Source organism: Protopterus annectens, chromosome 17.part0, assembly GCF_019279795.1.
Source record: "Protopterus annectens isolate FY-2018-M chromosome 17.part0, PAN1.0, whole genome shotgun sequence".
NCBI lineage: Eukaryota > Metazoa > Chordata > Ceratodontiformes > Protopteridae > Protopterus > Protopterus annectens.
The window spans coordinates 318,000,144-318,014,313 of record NC_056751.1 but is presented as its reverse complement, the minus strand read 5'-3'; the positions used below and the strand labels follow the sequence as shown (position 1 = coordinate 318,014,313).

Below are 14,170 nucleotides of genomic sequence, written 5' to 3'. Positions count from 1 at the left end.
ATGATTATAATGTATGTAGAACTGAGATGTTACTTTTGCTTAGTTGAATGTCTGGATTAATGCCCTTGGCTTAATCTAATAACAAGTTTTTGTTTAAGCAAGTGGGTGTTAAAAGTAAGTGATCACTGTGACTGTAATGAATAGTTTACCTTTAGCAAATAAATGTTCAATGTGAGTCGGGAAATCTGCAGCTGAGGGCAGCTGTACATTCTGTTCTTATGTTTACATGTAGACAAGCTGACTACAGATGAAAGCAATACATCTCCAGAAGTCTGCACATTGTTTTCTGAGAGAAATGTAAAACTAAAAGGTGCAAGGGCAAGCGACTCAGTAAAAAAAGTTTGACAGTATTGGAAGTGAAAAAGAGGTAGCTTTTCTGGTACCTAAATTATTCAGTGCATTTACTAGAAGAGTGTATAACTTAGATTTATTTAAAGATGGTCTGCACAGTTTTTCTTTTAGGCTAAAAGTTAATGTTTTCTGAAAGCATACAAGCTGTTTCTCACAACTAGAAGTGGAATAAAGATAAATAAGAACAGACACAAATTAGTGTAAGTAGGAGCTCAGGCTGCAACATGCACTTCATCATGGATAACATTAATGTTAAGTTAGGTAATGCCTATGGATGCAGCTGTTGATTTGGGATAATTGTTCCCTTTAGGAGGGTTGCATTTTATTATTTGAAGATGTACACCGTTTTGTATGTTTATTTTATGTTCGTATGTTATGGGGGCATTTTGAGGATGTGTTTGTTTTTTTGTTTGAGGGTTTTCAGTGAAACAAAAATCTTGTAAGATGTGACATAAGTTCAGATGGTGATGACAAGAAGCAGCTGTATAAAGGATGAACCTGCTAAAGATTAGTAGATATTGTAAAACAAAAGCTTGAAATAGATATTTAAAAAGCTGTCATATATAGTAGGTGGGAATAATAAATTCTTATCTTAATGGCTACACTATCCATATTATTTTGAAATGTGAATGGCCTCATAGATATAGACAAAAAGGTAAGACTATTGAATTATATTAAGAAAGAGTGCAAATAGATGTTATGTTTTATGAGGTCCCTTAGCTGATTCAGACATTGAAACATCAATACTTTGGTACAATGTACTTAACAGAATGTTACATACACTTCCAATAATCAAACATAGCCATTGCTTAGAATTTCAATAGAGTGCTGTACATACCTCCCATTCACATAAGCATTTAATTTGGCTAGCCTCCACTAAATCAAGGTCTATCTTATGTATTTTTTTTCACAGAAGTTTTTCATTTTGTGCATTTTATAATCTTGTAATTAAGATTGCTATTCATTTGAATTCAATTTTAAAATGACAAACTATTTCATAATAACAAATTTGTGGAGAACTGACTGTGTATTCTACCATTCTAAGTAATGTTTTTCATTCACCTCTTCTCCACGTCAAGAAAACACCAACAACATAAACACCTCCGCTAGCATGTACCATAAAGGGTCTCCTCCTCTGTATATATCGTGCCACAGAAAAAACGTATATTCTTCAGATAAAAACGAATTTATTTAACAACAAACAGTAACCAAGTACAACAGGATTGAGCGCACTTTCATCTATAAGACTTCATCAGAATCCCTAGGGATTCTGATGAAGTCTTATAGATGAAAGCGCGCTCAATCCTGTTGTACTTGGTTACTGTTTGTTGTTAAATAAATTCGTTTTTATCTGAAGAATATACGTTTTTTCTGTGGCACGATATATACAGAGGAGGAGACCCTTTATGGTACATGCTAGCGGAGGTGTTTATGTTGTTAATGTTTTTCATTGTCATTCTTGTATACTGGTTTGTTTATATGTAACAAAATACAGGTACTGCCATGTTGTAAGTGCAGTAAAAACTAGAAATTATCTCAGCCAAGCTATAGGTTTTACTGTTTAATACCTTAAACCTCATTTAATGAAGCTCCATGGGATATATGCAGATAACCCCTTAAGGACATCAAATGTTTCAGCTACATGGCTTCTGAACGTCCATTTTTTTTATATACTTTTTAAGTTTTTATGGTTATATTCAGGTCAATAAAGCCAAACCTTACTAGCTGTGGACATGCATGTTTCGACCTTTTTAATTACCTTGTCAGCACAGCATAAGTGGATAGCTTGGCTATACTTCAGAAACACAGGGTCTTTAAACCCAGCTGGTGCCCAGATAAATTAAGTTGCTTGCAAAATATTACAACTAACATTCAAACCAAAGGGTTAAAAGCACACACAGATAAACCATTCAGTAAAAACTATAGAACATTTATATTATTATTTTGCAGGCACCTGGGTGTCAGCTGGGTTTAAAAGACCATGTGTTTCTGAAGTATAGCTAAACTATCCACTTATGCTGTGCTGACAAGGTCAATAAAAAGGTCAAGGCATGCATGTCCACAGCTAGTGGTGTTTAGCTTTATTGGCCTGAATGTAACCATAAAGACTGAAAAGTAAAAAAGTCATGGACATTCAGAAGCCATGTAGCTGAAACATCTGATGTCCTTAAGGGGTCATTTACATATATCCCATGGGTCTCCATTACAGAAGGTTTTAACGTGTCACTCAGTAAAAACTCTAGCTTGGCTGAGTTTTTTTTTTTTGTAGTTTTTACTGAATGGTTTGTCTGTGCTTCTTTTTACCCTTTGGTTTGGATGCTGTAAGCGCAGGAATCTACTGTCAAGTGTTGAATTTTGAAAAATGTATGCATTTGTTTAATATGTGTTAACTTGCTTATATCAAACTAATTTAGCTACCTGCTTTTAGGTGATTTTCAAGTTCTGGTTGAATGAAAAGATTTTTTGTTTAGTCACATTAAGAATTGTGGTATCAAACTCCTGTGTTTTGCATAAGGTTCATTATCTAAGTTATAAGTCACACAAACAGCTTTCCTAATAAATGGTGTACATTTTGCCACAAATGCATGCAGCTGCTTAAGTGAGCATTTTTCTGAAATTCCTGTTTTATGTTGAGGGTAACCCCCCACCCCCACTCTAAAAATGTACTTTGCTATCCGTAACCAGAGCTGAGGCTACCACTACATAAGGAAACATTTTTTTAAATATGTGTTAGGTTTTCCCTTTTCGTTGACAACTTCAGAATGGAAAAACAGCGTTTAGAAATTCTGCTTGAATTTTTCCGATTTAAATGCTTGTGTTTTAGAAAATGGAATTGCTCACTACATGGCTAGCCAGTACACTGGCTGCACAAGTCCTTGTCTGTTCATGTCCTGTCATAACCTTGTTTGGCTTTAATTTAGCACATATTTATTATTATGACTTTTGATTAATAATCGTAACTGAAAATGACAGCTTTAGGTTACACAACTGTTCTGTTTTCTGTTTTCAGGTCTGATTGCCTTATCAAGACGATACGATCAGATGGCTACTTCGGCATGTATAGAGGTATGACACTTTTTCTCACATTTTTCCTCTTAGATCCTAGGTTTCAGATCCTTCTTCTTTCAATGCTTATGAGCATGGCTATCCAAGCTGTTTTATCTGCATTGCTTTCCTACCTTTTTGCTTGCCCAGATGCATAGTATATTAAAGAGCTTACTAACTATTTTAGCATGGGGTGATGGTGTCACAAGACTTAGCCATGTCGAAGTACACTGTGTGGACAACAGGGCCACTGTTAATATTCTGTGTTACCCTTTAGAAGAAGTTAACCAAATGCATTAGACAGGATCCTGAACATCTGCTCGTCTAGCCAGATAAGACTTTTGATGTTATATTCTATCATGTCAGTGATAAAATGATCCATAGCTTTATGAATTAGAGTCATCAGGGTGATGGGCCTATAATTCCCAGGGTGAGTGTTAGGGCCACCTTTGTGGAATGGCATCACTACTGCTGTTTGACAAATCTGAAGGACAAAGTCTGTGGTTAGGCTGAGTTTAAATACATTATGGAGTGGCTCTGCCAGGAACTTCTTTTGTGCTGTTTATTAAACAACCAGGTACAGTGTTAGGTCCCATGGAGGAAGTATTTTTGGTCTTGGAAAGCACTTTTAGTACATGTTCTTTAGGGATAAAGAGCTATGAATAGTCATCTATGGGCTAAAATTTCCACTGAATTTGTTTTGTAGTATGTTGGCAATGTTTTTGTTTCAGAATAGCTAGTGCCAGTTTGAATAAGTTCAGAGCAATGATGGGTGTTATTTCTACAGTTCCTAATATTGCCAAAAAAGCATATGTAATTGGCCTTAGCTTCAGATGCTAATCTAAGTTGATAAATTGCTTTAGTAGACTTTATATTATTTTTCATGTTTTAGTCACATTTCTGATATTATCCTTCATATTAGGATCTTTTGATCTGCTTCATTCTTCTAGGATTTATTTTTTCTTTTATTGTAGAATTTATTTATGGTGTTGGGCCACCAGGGTGGTTTGTTGTAATTTTCCAGTTATATTTAGATCTGTGAATATTGGCTTTGGGTTATGGTCAATGCTGAGGTGACACCTCACCCCCATGTACAAAATAGGAAAAAGGGGGTTGATGCCATGGCATGCCATTTTAGATCTGGTTAGGACTTCCAGTTCTACACCTGTATCTTATTAGACATAGAACTCCTTTGAGAACCTACCTTCTGTGCTAGTATTGGCACTGATAACTCCTATAAGTGAATTTTTAAACTTTGCAATAAAATTTGGTGAGATTTTGAAGGCAAGAGTCACTAATTCATGATATGACTTAAGTGGGGAAGGAGGTACCAGGGGAGTAGTACACAAAGAAGCTGTATTTGTAAGGACCAGATCAAGTGTAGTATGTCCTCTAGTGAGTTTAACAATCTGGTTCACAAAGTTTTTTGTTTATTACTAATGACGTTTGGACATAGCCTATCCTGGAGAAAAAGGTACTTCAGCTTCTTGAGGGGTGGTTAAAGTATCCAAAAGTAATGGAGTTCTTCTTTAAGGGGAGTTCATCAAGTATGTTTAGGAACCGTACATGATTTTCCAGGGAAACAGAGGGTGTCCTGTAGCAGGCTATAACTGATAGTTGAGCCTGTTTAGTGTGATTTGGCATTCACTGAATTCAGTTTTATGGGTTGCTGAGAATATGTCTGGAGGTGATATAGTCTCTAATAAATGTGGAAATGCCACCTCAGATGCCATCAGGTCTGAAGATATGGTAAACCACAAAAAACAGGTATGGAGGGAGTGCTTTTTAAACAAAATTTCAGTAATTACACATATATGTATGCGTTCTAAATGTAGTAATGTTTTAAAGTCAGTCAATTTGTTGTTGAGACTTCTGGCACTGAGCAGAGCTACCTTAATGTGCTCCTGTTTTTGGATTTGATACATTACTTATGTTGGGATGTCTGTTAGCTGCACTCTGCCTAAGAAGGCATTATTGGGACAGCAAAGGCTTTAACCAGTATGCGGAAGTCTTGGAAGGAGAGTTGCAGCCCATCCTTTGCAAAGCACCTAAGATTGTTGGGCTTCTCGTTCCATTGTAACATTACCCCTGGAATGACATCAACTATTTAGTCAGTTTTGAAGCTGTTTTCTTTGTATCCTGGGAATCATTCTTTGAGAAGGAAGGATTCCACTCAGGACCAGTCTTGCTTGTATTTGTGACATGCATGGAGAACTTTGCTATATTTCTCTACGTATCCCTCAGGGTTTTGTGCCCCAAGTTAATCACCTTCACATAGAACACTACCATGTTGTAGTCATATTAGGTATACTAGTCTTAAGGGACTTTGAGACATCAGAGATCCTGACAGCTGAAAGACAATGCTCTGTTCCCTGTCTTTGTCTAGCATAGTGAATAGAGAATCAATGTGCTTGACTACAGCATCACTAATCTGTAAAACATTTTTGTGTGCTAGATTTGAGGTGATTTAACTCTTGGTGACTCTTTGGTTAACGTGTGCTTGAAGGTGATGTGGTGTTTGATATTCACTTAGACATAGACGAAGGGATATTTTTAAAAGTTTTATTTTTTACCAAGTGAAGTGACTATTGAATGTATTCTTATTGCATCCAGAGGTCTTCGTGGGCTTTTTCCAAGTGCTTAGAGTTTTCTGAATATTGTTGTGGTTTGACGCACTGTAGCCCAGTTTTGCTTGCTACATCAATAATGTACTTGGACAGATTGTTTGGGGTTGAGACATTGTATGGAACTTGGGTTTATCATCTGATAAAGACACTTGGGATGAACTTATAATATTACCTGGTAGATTCTTAATATTAGACTGCAGATTTTCAAAAAAAAATTTCTTTGGACTAATAGTTTTGTATGCTACTACTAATTTAAAAGATTGCATGGAAATGCATTCTACTTTAAATAACTGTTTGTGTATTAGCTTATCTGGTATAATAGTTCAAGATTTTAATTGTGATTTAAGGAAGATAAATATTAAGACACATATTGATGTTTGGTCTGCAAGACACTTTTTCAAGATTCTGATTTAAAGTTAGGGGGCAAGTAGGTAATTTATATATCAGAGGGGCATACATCATATGGAGATGGATTATTTCCTGTTTATTGCTTGTTTAGCTGAATCTGTTTTTGAAACTGTTGCTGTGGTATTCTCTGATCATAGGAGTGTTTGGGCAGGTTTTTGTAATGATGAAGCAGTTTTAATTGTTAGAAAGGGTATTAAAAAGTTGATGAGTCAGTGTAGCACATTGTCTGTTCTGCACACAGAAGGGCAGAAGCTTTTTCGTGCTCACATTCATATGAGAGATTTTTATTTATCATGGATGGATTGGTGGCTAGGATATAAAAAAAGTATGCTAGTATATATATTTTGATATATAGAGAGAGACTGTGGTGTTGAAAGCAAAAATAAGGTATAATTAGATATAAGAAATAGGGTTGATAAAAGTTGTAGTTAGTAATAATAAACTATTTTCAAAAACTGATTTTTATTTAATGAGATTTCTTTATGGGATGCATTACATAGACAAATTTATTGTGTGCAGGGAACACAAGACGAGATTAACTAATTTCTTCCCAAATGATTAATTAGGGAAGAACAATCCTTGTGGGCAGCAGAGGATGATTCATGTACTATTTTTCTTACTAAAAAGGTGGCAATGGATGTAGTGGAAAGTTATTTATCTGTAATGTATACTAGATGAGAAATAATTATTCCTGAGGTATAGGGGAAAGCAGATAGAGCTGGGTTACAAAAACTTTTTACCATGGAGGACTTGCTTTGAGGGATTCAGTTGGGTAATGATTCTCCTGTCCCAGGAGAGGATGGTTTGAGTTATATTTTTCATAAGTCTAAGATTGCTTTTGAAAGGCAGTGTTTTTATATGTTTTAAATGATTGGTGGGAGAATGGTTTAAATTCCTGCCATTTGTCAGGGATTATTTGTTATTTTATTTATTTTTTATTTGTTTTGCATTTGTTTACTGGGATAGTCCGACTGGACAGAAAAGCCCCTTTTTAGTGGAGGTCTGGGGAGAAAATCTCCAAATACAAAAAAAAAAAAGTTATAATAGTTTCAAAAGTTGCAGTTAAACATATTAGAAAAAATAATAACAATAATAATAACACATACTATAAAATAGATTTAAAATGTCAATAAAGTAGCGTAAAAAGTAAGGTGTTATAAAAACTGTGTTGAGTGTACTATAAGAAAAATATAACATAGAATGAAAGAGTAGATAAATGTAAGCAGCAGGTGACAGTTTAGTAAAAAATACAACATATTTGAGATACGTTTAAAGGTATAATTAACATAGATTAAGAAGATAAATTTAGTGGTGAAGCAGATAGCAGATAAAAGGAAAAGGGAAAGTAAGATATATTACTATATGTAGTAAAACATAAAAGAAATAAAAAAATGCTTAGAATGTGAAGTTAAGAAAAGTAGTATTATTTATTTTATTATTTTGATTTGTTGTCCGGGATTCTCCGACTGAGTTGGCTAGCCCTTTTTCAGTGGAGACCTGAGGGGAAAATCTACACAAACATTACAGTAACGGTTAAATATTAGCAATTAACAAAAGGATTTAAAAAAAACAATTTGTACAATAAATGTAAATAAGAAAGCAGGATAGCAATGTTGGTACAATTTCACAGTAGATCAGGAAGAAAAAGAATCATAGTATAATTGCTGTTACCGTACATCATGACTGAGAGAGGAGATATGTATATATTTAATAGTGGTGTAAGGAGGTTTCTGTTCATGGTAAAGACTCCAGGAACAAGAGAGGTAAAGAAGGCTAGGAAGAGGTAAGAGGTAAAACAGTAGAAGTCAGTGAAGCAAAACAACACAGTGGGCAGGTAGAGCACTGTCTTAGGGATAGTAAGGAGGGTGAGTACACTGGCAGGACCAGCGACTTTTAAAGTATTCATTGATAGCTGCTTTTAATTGTTTAAGTTGATTGAGGGATCTAATTTTTAATGGCAGCCTGCTCCAAGAAATGGTAGGATGGTAGCTGTAGAGGTTGCATCCCATTTTGGTCTTGGGTTTATAGATCTGTAGAAGGTCTTGGTCTGACCTACATAGAGATCTGGTGGGAAAATAGTGAGAGATAAGAGGAGATAACCTAGGGCAGTAGGAAGGCTGGTATAGAATGGAGTGAATAATCTGGAGCTGAGCAAGGAGAAGCTGGTGAGGTAATTCTGAAATTTAAGTGTTTTAGTGAGAGACAGTGATGGGATTTATATGTTTGGTGTGCTGAGAGACAGTGATGGGATTTATATGTTTGGTGTTCTGCGAATCTGGCTACTTTGTTGTAGGTTGATTCTAATCTAGTAATGAGAGAGGAGTTGAAATTTGTGAGGATTTGAGAGCTGTACAATAGGCTGTGTAGGAGGAAGGAATGAGAGAGGGTTACTTTTGCTTTGTTAGCGAGAAACTTTTTATTTCTGTATAGGAGGCTCAGTTTTAGATGAGTCTTCTGGATACAATTATTAACATGAGGAGTACTTGAGAATGCTATTTCTTAACATGGCATTTGTGTACCCAGTAAGGGACAAGTAGATACACATCTGTGGAATGAAGTGGATGCTAATAGTATATGTAGTATTTTAACACTAGTTGCAGGATAGTGTACCTGTCAGAATGGCACATGGTGCTATATGAAGTAATAAATATTGCTTTATCTGGTTTTTGTAAAAACACTATTTACAGGACAGCCTTGTTACAATTTACATTATTGCTTCTTATAGAACGTACAGCAGCAATTTTTCTATTTTATTGTAACATTCTCCTATTTTGATTACTGGTTACAGGAGAGATTTATTGGAATATTTTATGCATATAAGAGATTAGGGGGTAGGAATGGTCTGACTGCATTGATTTGTGTATGTTATCGCTTAGCTCTGCACAGAACTCCCAACTTTTGCTTAGTTTTCAGTACAAGTGACTTACCATGTTAATCAGACATAAGTTCATGGTCATTTTGGAGGTCAAATGACTTAACCAATGACATAGTTTCAATGATTTTTTATCTTTAGACTGCAGTTGAAATTGTGAGATGTGCATATTGTCATGGTTTGCAATGTTTTTTCTAATATTCAGATGTAGCACATTTTTTTAATCCATGATTCCTCCAAAGAGAAGCTTTCTTGTAATTTTTATTATTTTTTTTATTTTATTTATTTTTTGTGCCCTGCCCAGTTGACAGTCAACTGGCCCCAAGTGCCTCAACTCCTTTACTGTGTTTACTGAAACTGACAACTTTCTGATAGACATATCTTCTATAGGGAAGCCCTGAGAGTATAGCATTAGGCATTAGATTCAGGCTACTTTCTAGTTTTAATGCACAAATTAGAGGAAATCAGCTGGCTAGCAGAGAGGCTAGCAGACCTATTCTGGCTCCTCACTTGTGGTCCATCAGTGTGAGAGTAGAGCATCAGTTTTTATTCACTGGGGTCTGTATTACTGTGAGTTGTTTGTCACTTCCTCCAACACCATGTGCAGAAACTACTGCTCCCTAGTTCTTCTAGTGGGGTAGATACCAAGGGATGTTTTAGTCTGCAAATGCTCCCAGAAGCCCTCTTTTTGCCTTTCCTCCCATAACTCTAATCCCCAAATTTATCTAGAAAGATATTTCCTGCAAATCACTAATAATTCACATTGCCCCATACTGGCCAAGGTAGATCTGATCCCCCTTGATCTGGCCTTATTAAACAAGCATCCATGGGTTCTAGCTCTTCAACTGGAACTCTTCTCTCATCCCTCCAGACAGCCTCATTTGCACCTTCTCAATCTCAATATGACAGCACTGTGTTTCCATTTTTATTAATGGACAGAAAGTTGTGTGTATTTTATCTGCCTGTCAGAAGCATCCACCTCAATGAATGTATAGGAGCAAATAGAAGTGCTTCTCCATCTGGGCCAATAGTTAAGGCTTAGATCATAACAATGGTGCAAGCTTTTCTAGAATTGCTTAGCCTCTTATAAATTATGCAAGGCATTTCTCAGACTACGAATCAAAGATCGAACTCCACCATGGGATCTTAATTTAGTTCTAGAAAATCTGACAAAATCTCTTTTCAAGCCTGCTTTATCTGTCTGCTGAAATAAAGTTTCTTTCCTGGACAACCCTTTTTTCTGCTGGATATCGCTTTAGCAAAAAGAGCATCTTGAGTTACATGCTCTATAGTCTTAATCTTTTTCAAAGAAAGAGTCACCCTAAGAACCAGACCGGCCTTCATCCCTAAGGTAGCTTCAGAATGTAACCTTAATCAGCCTGTTAATCTTCCAATTTCCTTTCCCAGTCACTCCAAGAATGAGTATTTCCTGCATACTTTAGATGTTCACAGGCATCTTGGATTCTCCCTTCACAGAGCAAAGTGAAGATTCACAATTGTTCATCTCCTTCATCCCTAATTGTCTGGGTATTATGGCTGCAAAGCAAACACTATCCAGATGGCTATCTGATTTGTTTATTCAAGTAGAAACAAACTTTTCCAGTGAAGCCTAGAGCACATTCAGTGAAGTCTGTAGCTACCTCTACAGCCTTCTTTAAAAATACCTCCAGTGATGACATATGTAGCAACAACATGGTCCACCTTACATACCTTCTCCACATATTGTAAGTTGGACATGATTTCTAGATCTAGAGCTGACTTTGGAGCTTTGATTCTGAAGGGTGCCCTGTCATGATTCCACCCAAGATAAAAGGTAGCTGGAGATCTGTCCCAACTGTTGGATTTGATAGATGGATGAAATAAGGTACAGAGGTTATGTACTTTCTATAACATTGGATCCTTTTCATCCAAGTCCATCCGATATGATATCCTTCCATCTTTCCCCCTTCCAAATTGTAATTTGTCATGTCTAGTAATATATTGCTTAATCCTGGTACTCACAAGGCAGCAAACTAACTCTAAAGGGCAGATCTCTAGGAATTGTGGGGAAAAAATCTGTCAAGAAACTTGAGTGACTGGAACATTAGCTAAGGGTCAGATTGGATCCGACAGGTGTCTCAGCACCCAGCTGTCGTATCAGATGGACTTGGGTGAAAAGGATTGGTATGGTAAGTATATAACTTGCATTTCTCCAGTGGAACTCTAGAAGTTAGTACTTTGACTTCCAATGGTTGCATCCTGAGCCTTTTGACAAAATTTTATCCTTACAGTTCAAATGAATGTTCATAGCTCTGAAAACATAAGTGTTACTAAAGAAGTGTAAATGATAAACTGTTCAGCACTAACTAATTTTTACAATGGTCACATTTATTAGACTCTAGCTCTTACACTAGATTTTGTAAGTCACAGTAACATAGCAAGTGCTATTTTTGTAATATTTTGTAAACAAGTTACAATATCTCATTAATCATTCTAGCTTCTCACATTCTGTCAGCAGTACTTTGTTCATCCAGCAGAGAATTTTCATAAGAATCTAAGCATCTCCCTGAAAAGGCATTAGTTGAAGTGCTAGGGGCAATCCATTTCACTGAGCTTCCCGCATTCATATCGTGGATTTATTTCTTTTGTTAAAGGTCTGTTTGGCATTTAAGCATTTCTGTCTTTGTTTCTTGGTTGTTTAAAAAATTAGAGAAATAAAAAAAATGACAGTATAAATAGTATGTAAACAACATTTAATATGTCTTAGCTACATTAGACACAAGACATGGGTCAAGTATAAGTGCAGTTACATTGCCCATCACGTAAGGTTTAAAGATAAGGTCTTTCAGTGTTTTTATGTCACATGGCTTTGGAATTATTTATTTAAATGCAAACAGGCAATAATGCATGTTTAGAAGCATTAGTAGAAGGAGCTCAGAGAAATGTCTGAAGGTGTATTTTGTGTTTAATGAGCAGTGTTTAAGGGCAGTTTATGTGGAAGTTGTATCAAGTCAATTTTACATTTATTTGTTTCTGCTTTTTGAGCTGTTTTGCTGTTGTCAAATGTAACTGACATAGGATCATGTAATGCACTGACCTCCATGATCTGTTCTCTGTTGATGTTTCTGTCTTTCATTCTGTTCTTAAAATAATTTGCATCCAGTTATTTTACTGAGCAGATTCATCTGGGGGATTCTCTCTTTTTCTATCTCCTAATTTGTTTATGAAAATGGTTTCTTCCTCATGTGTTATTGGTTCTACAGTACATGCTGTGGTTAGTAAATGACTTAAAACTGGATTTATTTGGCATCCCCAAATATTTATTCTTCAGTGTAGAAACAAACTGCCACTTTCCAAACAGTAATGCAGAGCAATCCAAAGAAACAATCCAAGGAGATATAATTTTTAATTTACGACATATGCTCTTTTTTGTGCTTAACTGCCAAGCCTTTGTGATATATTTCATTTTACAGAACTTAGCAGTGAAATAAAAAATGATTCCCTTTTCTCTGGGGAACTGTGCTCACTAAAATATCTGTTGCTATGGAGACGGAATTTGGATTGGGATACATATGAGTATCTGAGTGCACCTAGGATTTTGTATTTAAACGATTCTGTTTATATATAAATCAGACACACACACACACACACACACACACACACACACACACACACACACACACACACACACACACACAGTTTTTTATGTTTCTTATGTGGATTGAATGTCAGATTTCCAATCTTTTTATAGATATCTCTGACACAGTAGCTCATACATACTGTCTACTTCTTGTCACATATATATAAATATCTGCAGCATTTGTATGCATTACTATGGACATTATGTGTGTTAATTCAGTAAAAGCTACATAACCAAATAAATAAATCATTATGAATTACCAAGAGAACTGTATTATAATAATAACTGAAGTTTCCTCATCTGTTTCTCTTTTGTTTGTTTCCATTTACATTACTAATTGAAAAAGCATTTTGACCCTTAGAAGTATTGAATACTTCCATGATCACCACTGCCAGATTATTACTAAAGTTGCAGAATATGCCAACATATTGTAGTTATAGACATGGTATTAATAAAAGTTACCCTAATATCTCTAACTCTGTGGGTAAAAAGCACTTCTTATCAGAATATTCAATCTGCTTGCATAATTTTAAAAAATGAACAGCATTTTTGCTAATTTCTTTTCTCTTTGTCTTCATCAGTTTTTCAGTAATGTTCATCTGTATGGTTTAGCCCATTTAGAGGCTTCACGGTGCTGTGTTTCCATATGCAGCTACAACAGAGTAACGAAAATAAGTAGAGGGGATTGCATTGTACTGCTGCTCTACCTGGTGAATTTTCCCTGCTGTGATACGTTTTCTGTTGTGATACTATTGTGGACATGATCTGGGCTTGGAGTAGGTTTGTCAGAAACCAGGAATTCAAGTAGAATCTTGGCCCTTGTACTTAAGATTTACACTGCCATGTTTCTCGTTCTTCTCTTCTCCCTCTATGCCTTTCATAAATGAGAGCAGAGTAAGTGAGGGAAAGGTTAAATGCCATGAAGCACACTTGCAATTCCTCCATTTTTCTTTCTCCATCTCTAATTCTTCTTTAAACACCTTTATTTAATTATCGCTTGTGACATAAACAAACTTACATTTATATAAAAGTAATCAAACCATTAAAGAATATTAACAATATATGTAATGTATAATCTAAGCAACATTCCATAAATTATGCAATTCCTGACTTCTCTTAAACCTCATTCCTCTTCCAAAACATTTTCTGCATGCAATGTTCCCACAATTTCCATTTCTTTCTATGTAAGTTACTCCTACGCTTTTCTAAATATCACCCTTCCCGTTCCTTTCTCTCAGTTACAATGTT

General features: G+C 35.6%; 1 protein-coding gene across 1 annotated transcript in view; it reads left to right on the top strand.

The window, feature by feature from the left end:
* Nucleotides 1–14,170, top strand: part of SLC25A22 (solute carrier family 25 member 22) — a 1,136,472-nt gene that overhangs the window by 405,510 nt on the left and 716,792 nt on the right. The window contains exon 4 of the mRNA XM_044059339.1: nt 3,362–3,417. Within this exon, the coding sequence (XP_043915274.1) occupies nt 3,362–3,417 (56 nt within the window). The remainder of the gene's footprint in view (nt 1–3,361; nt 3,418–14,170) is intronic.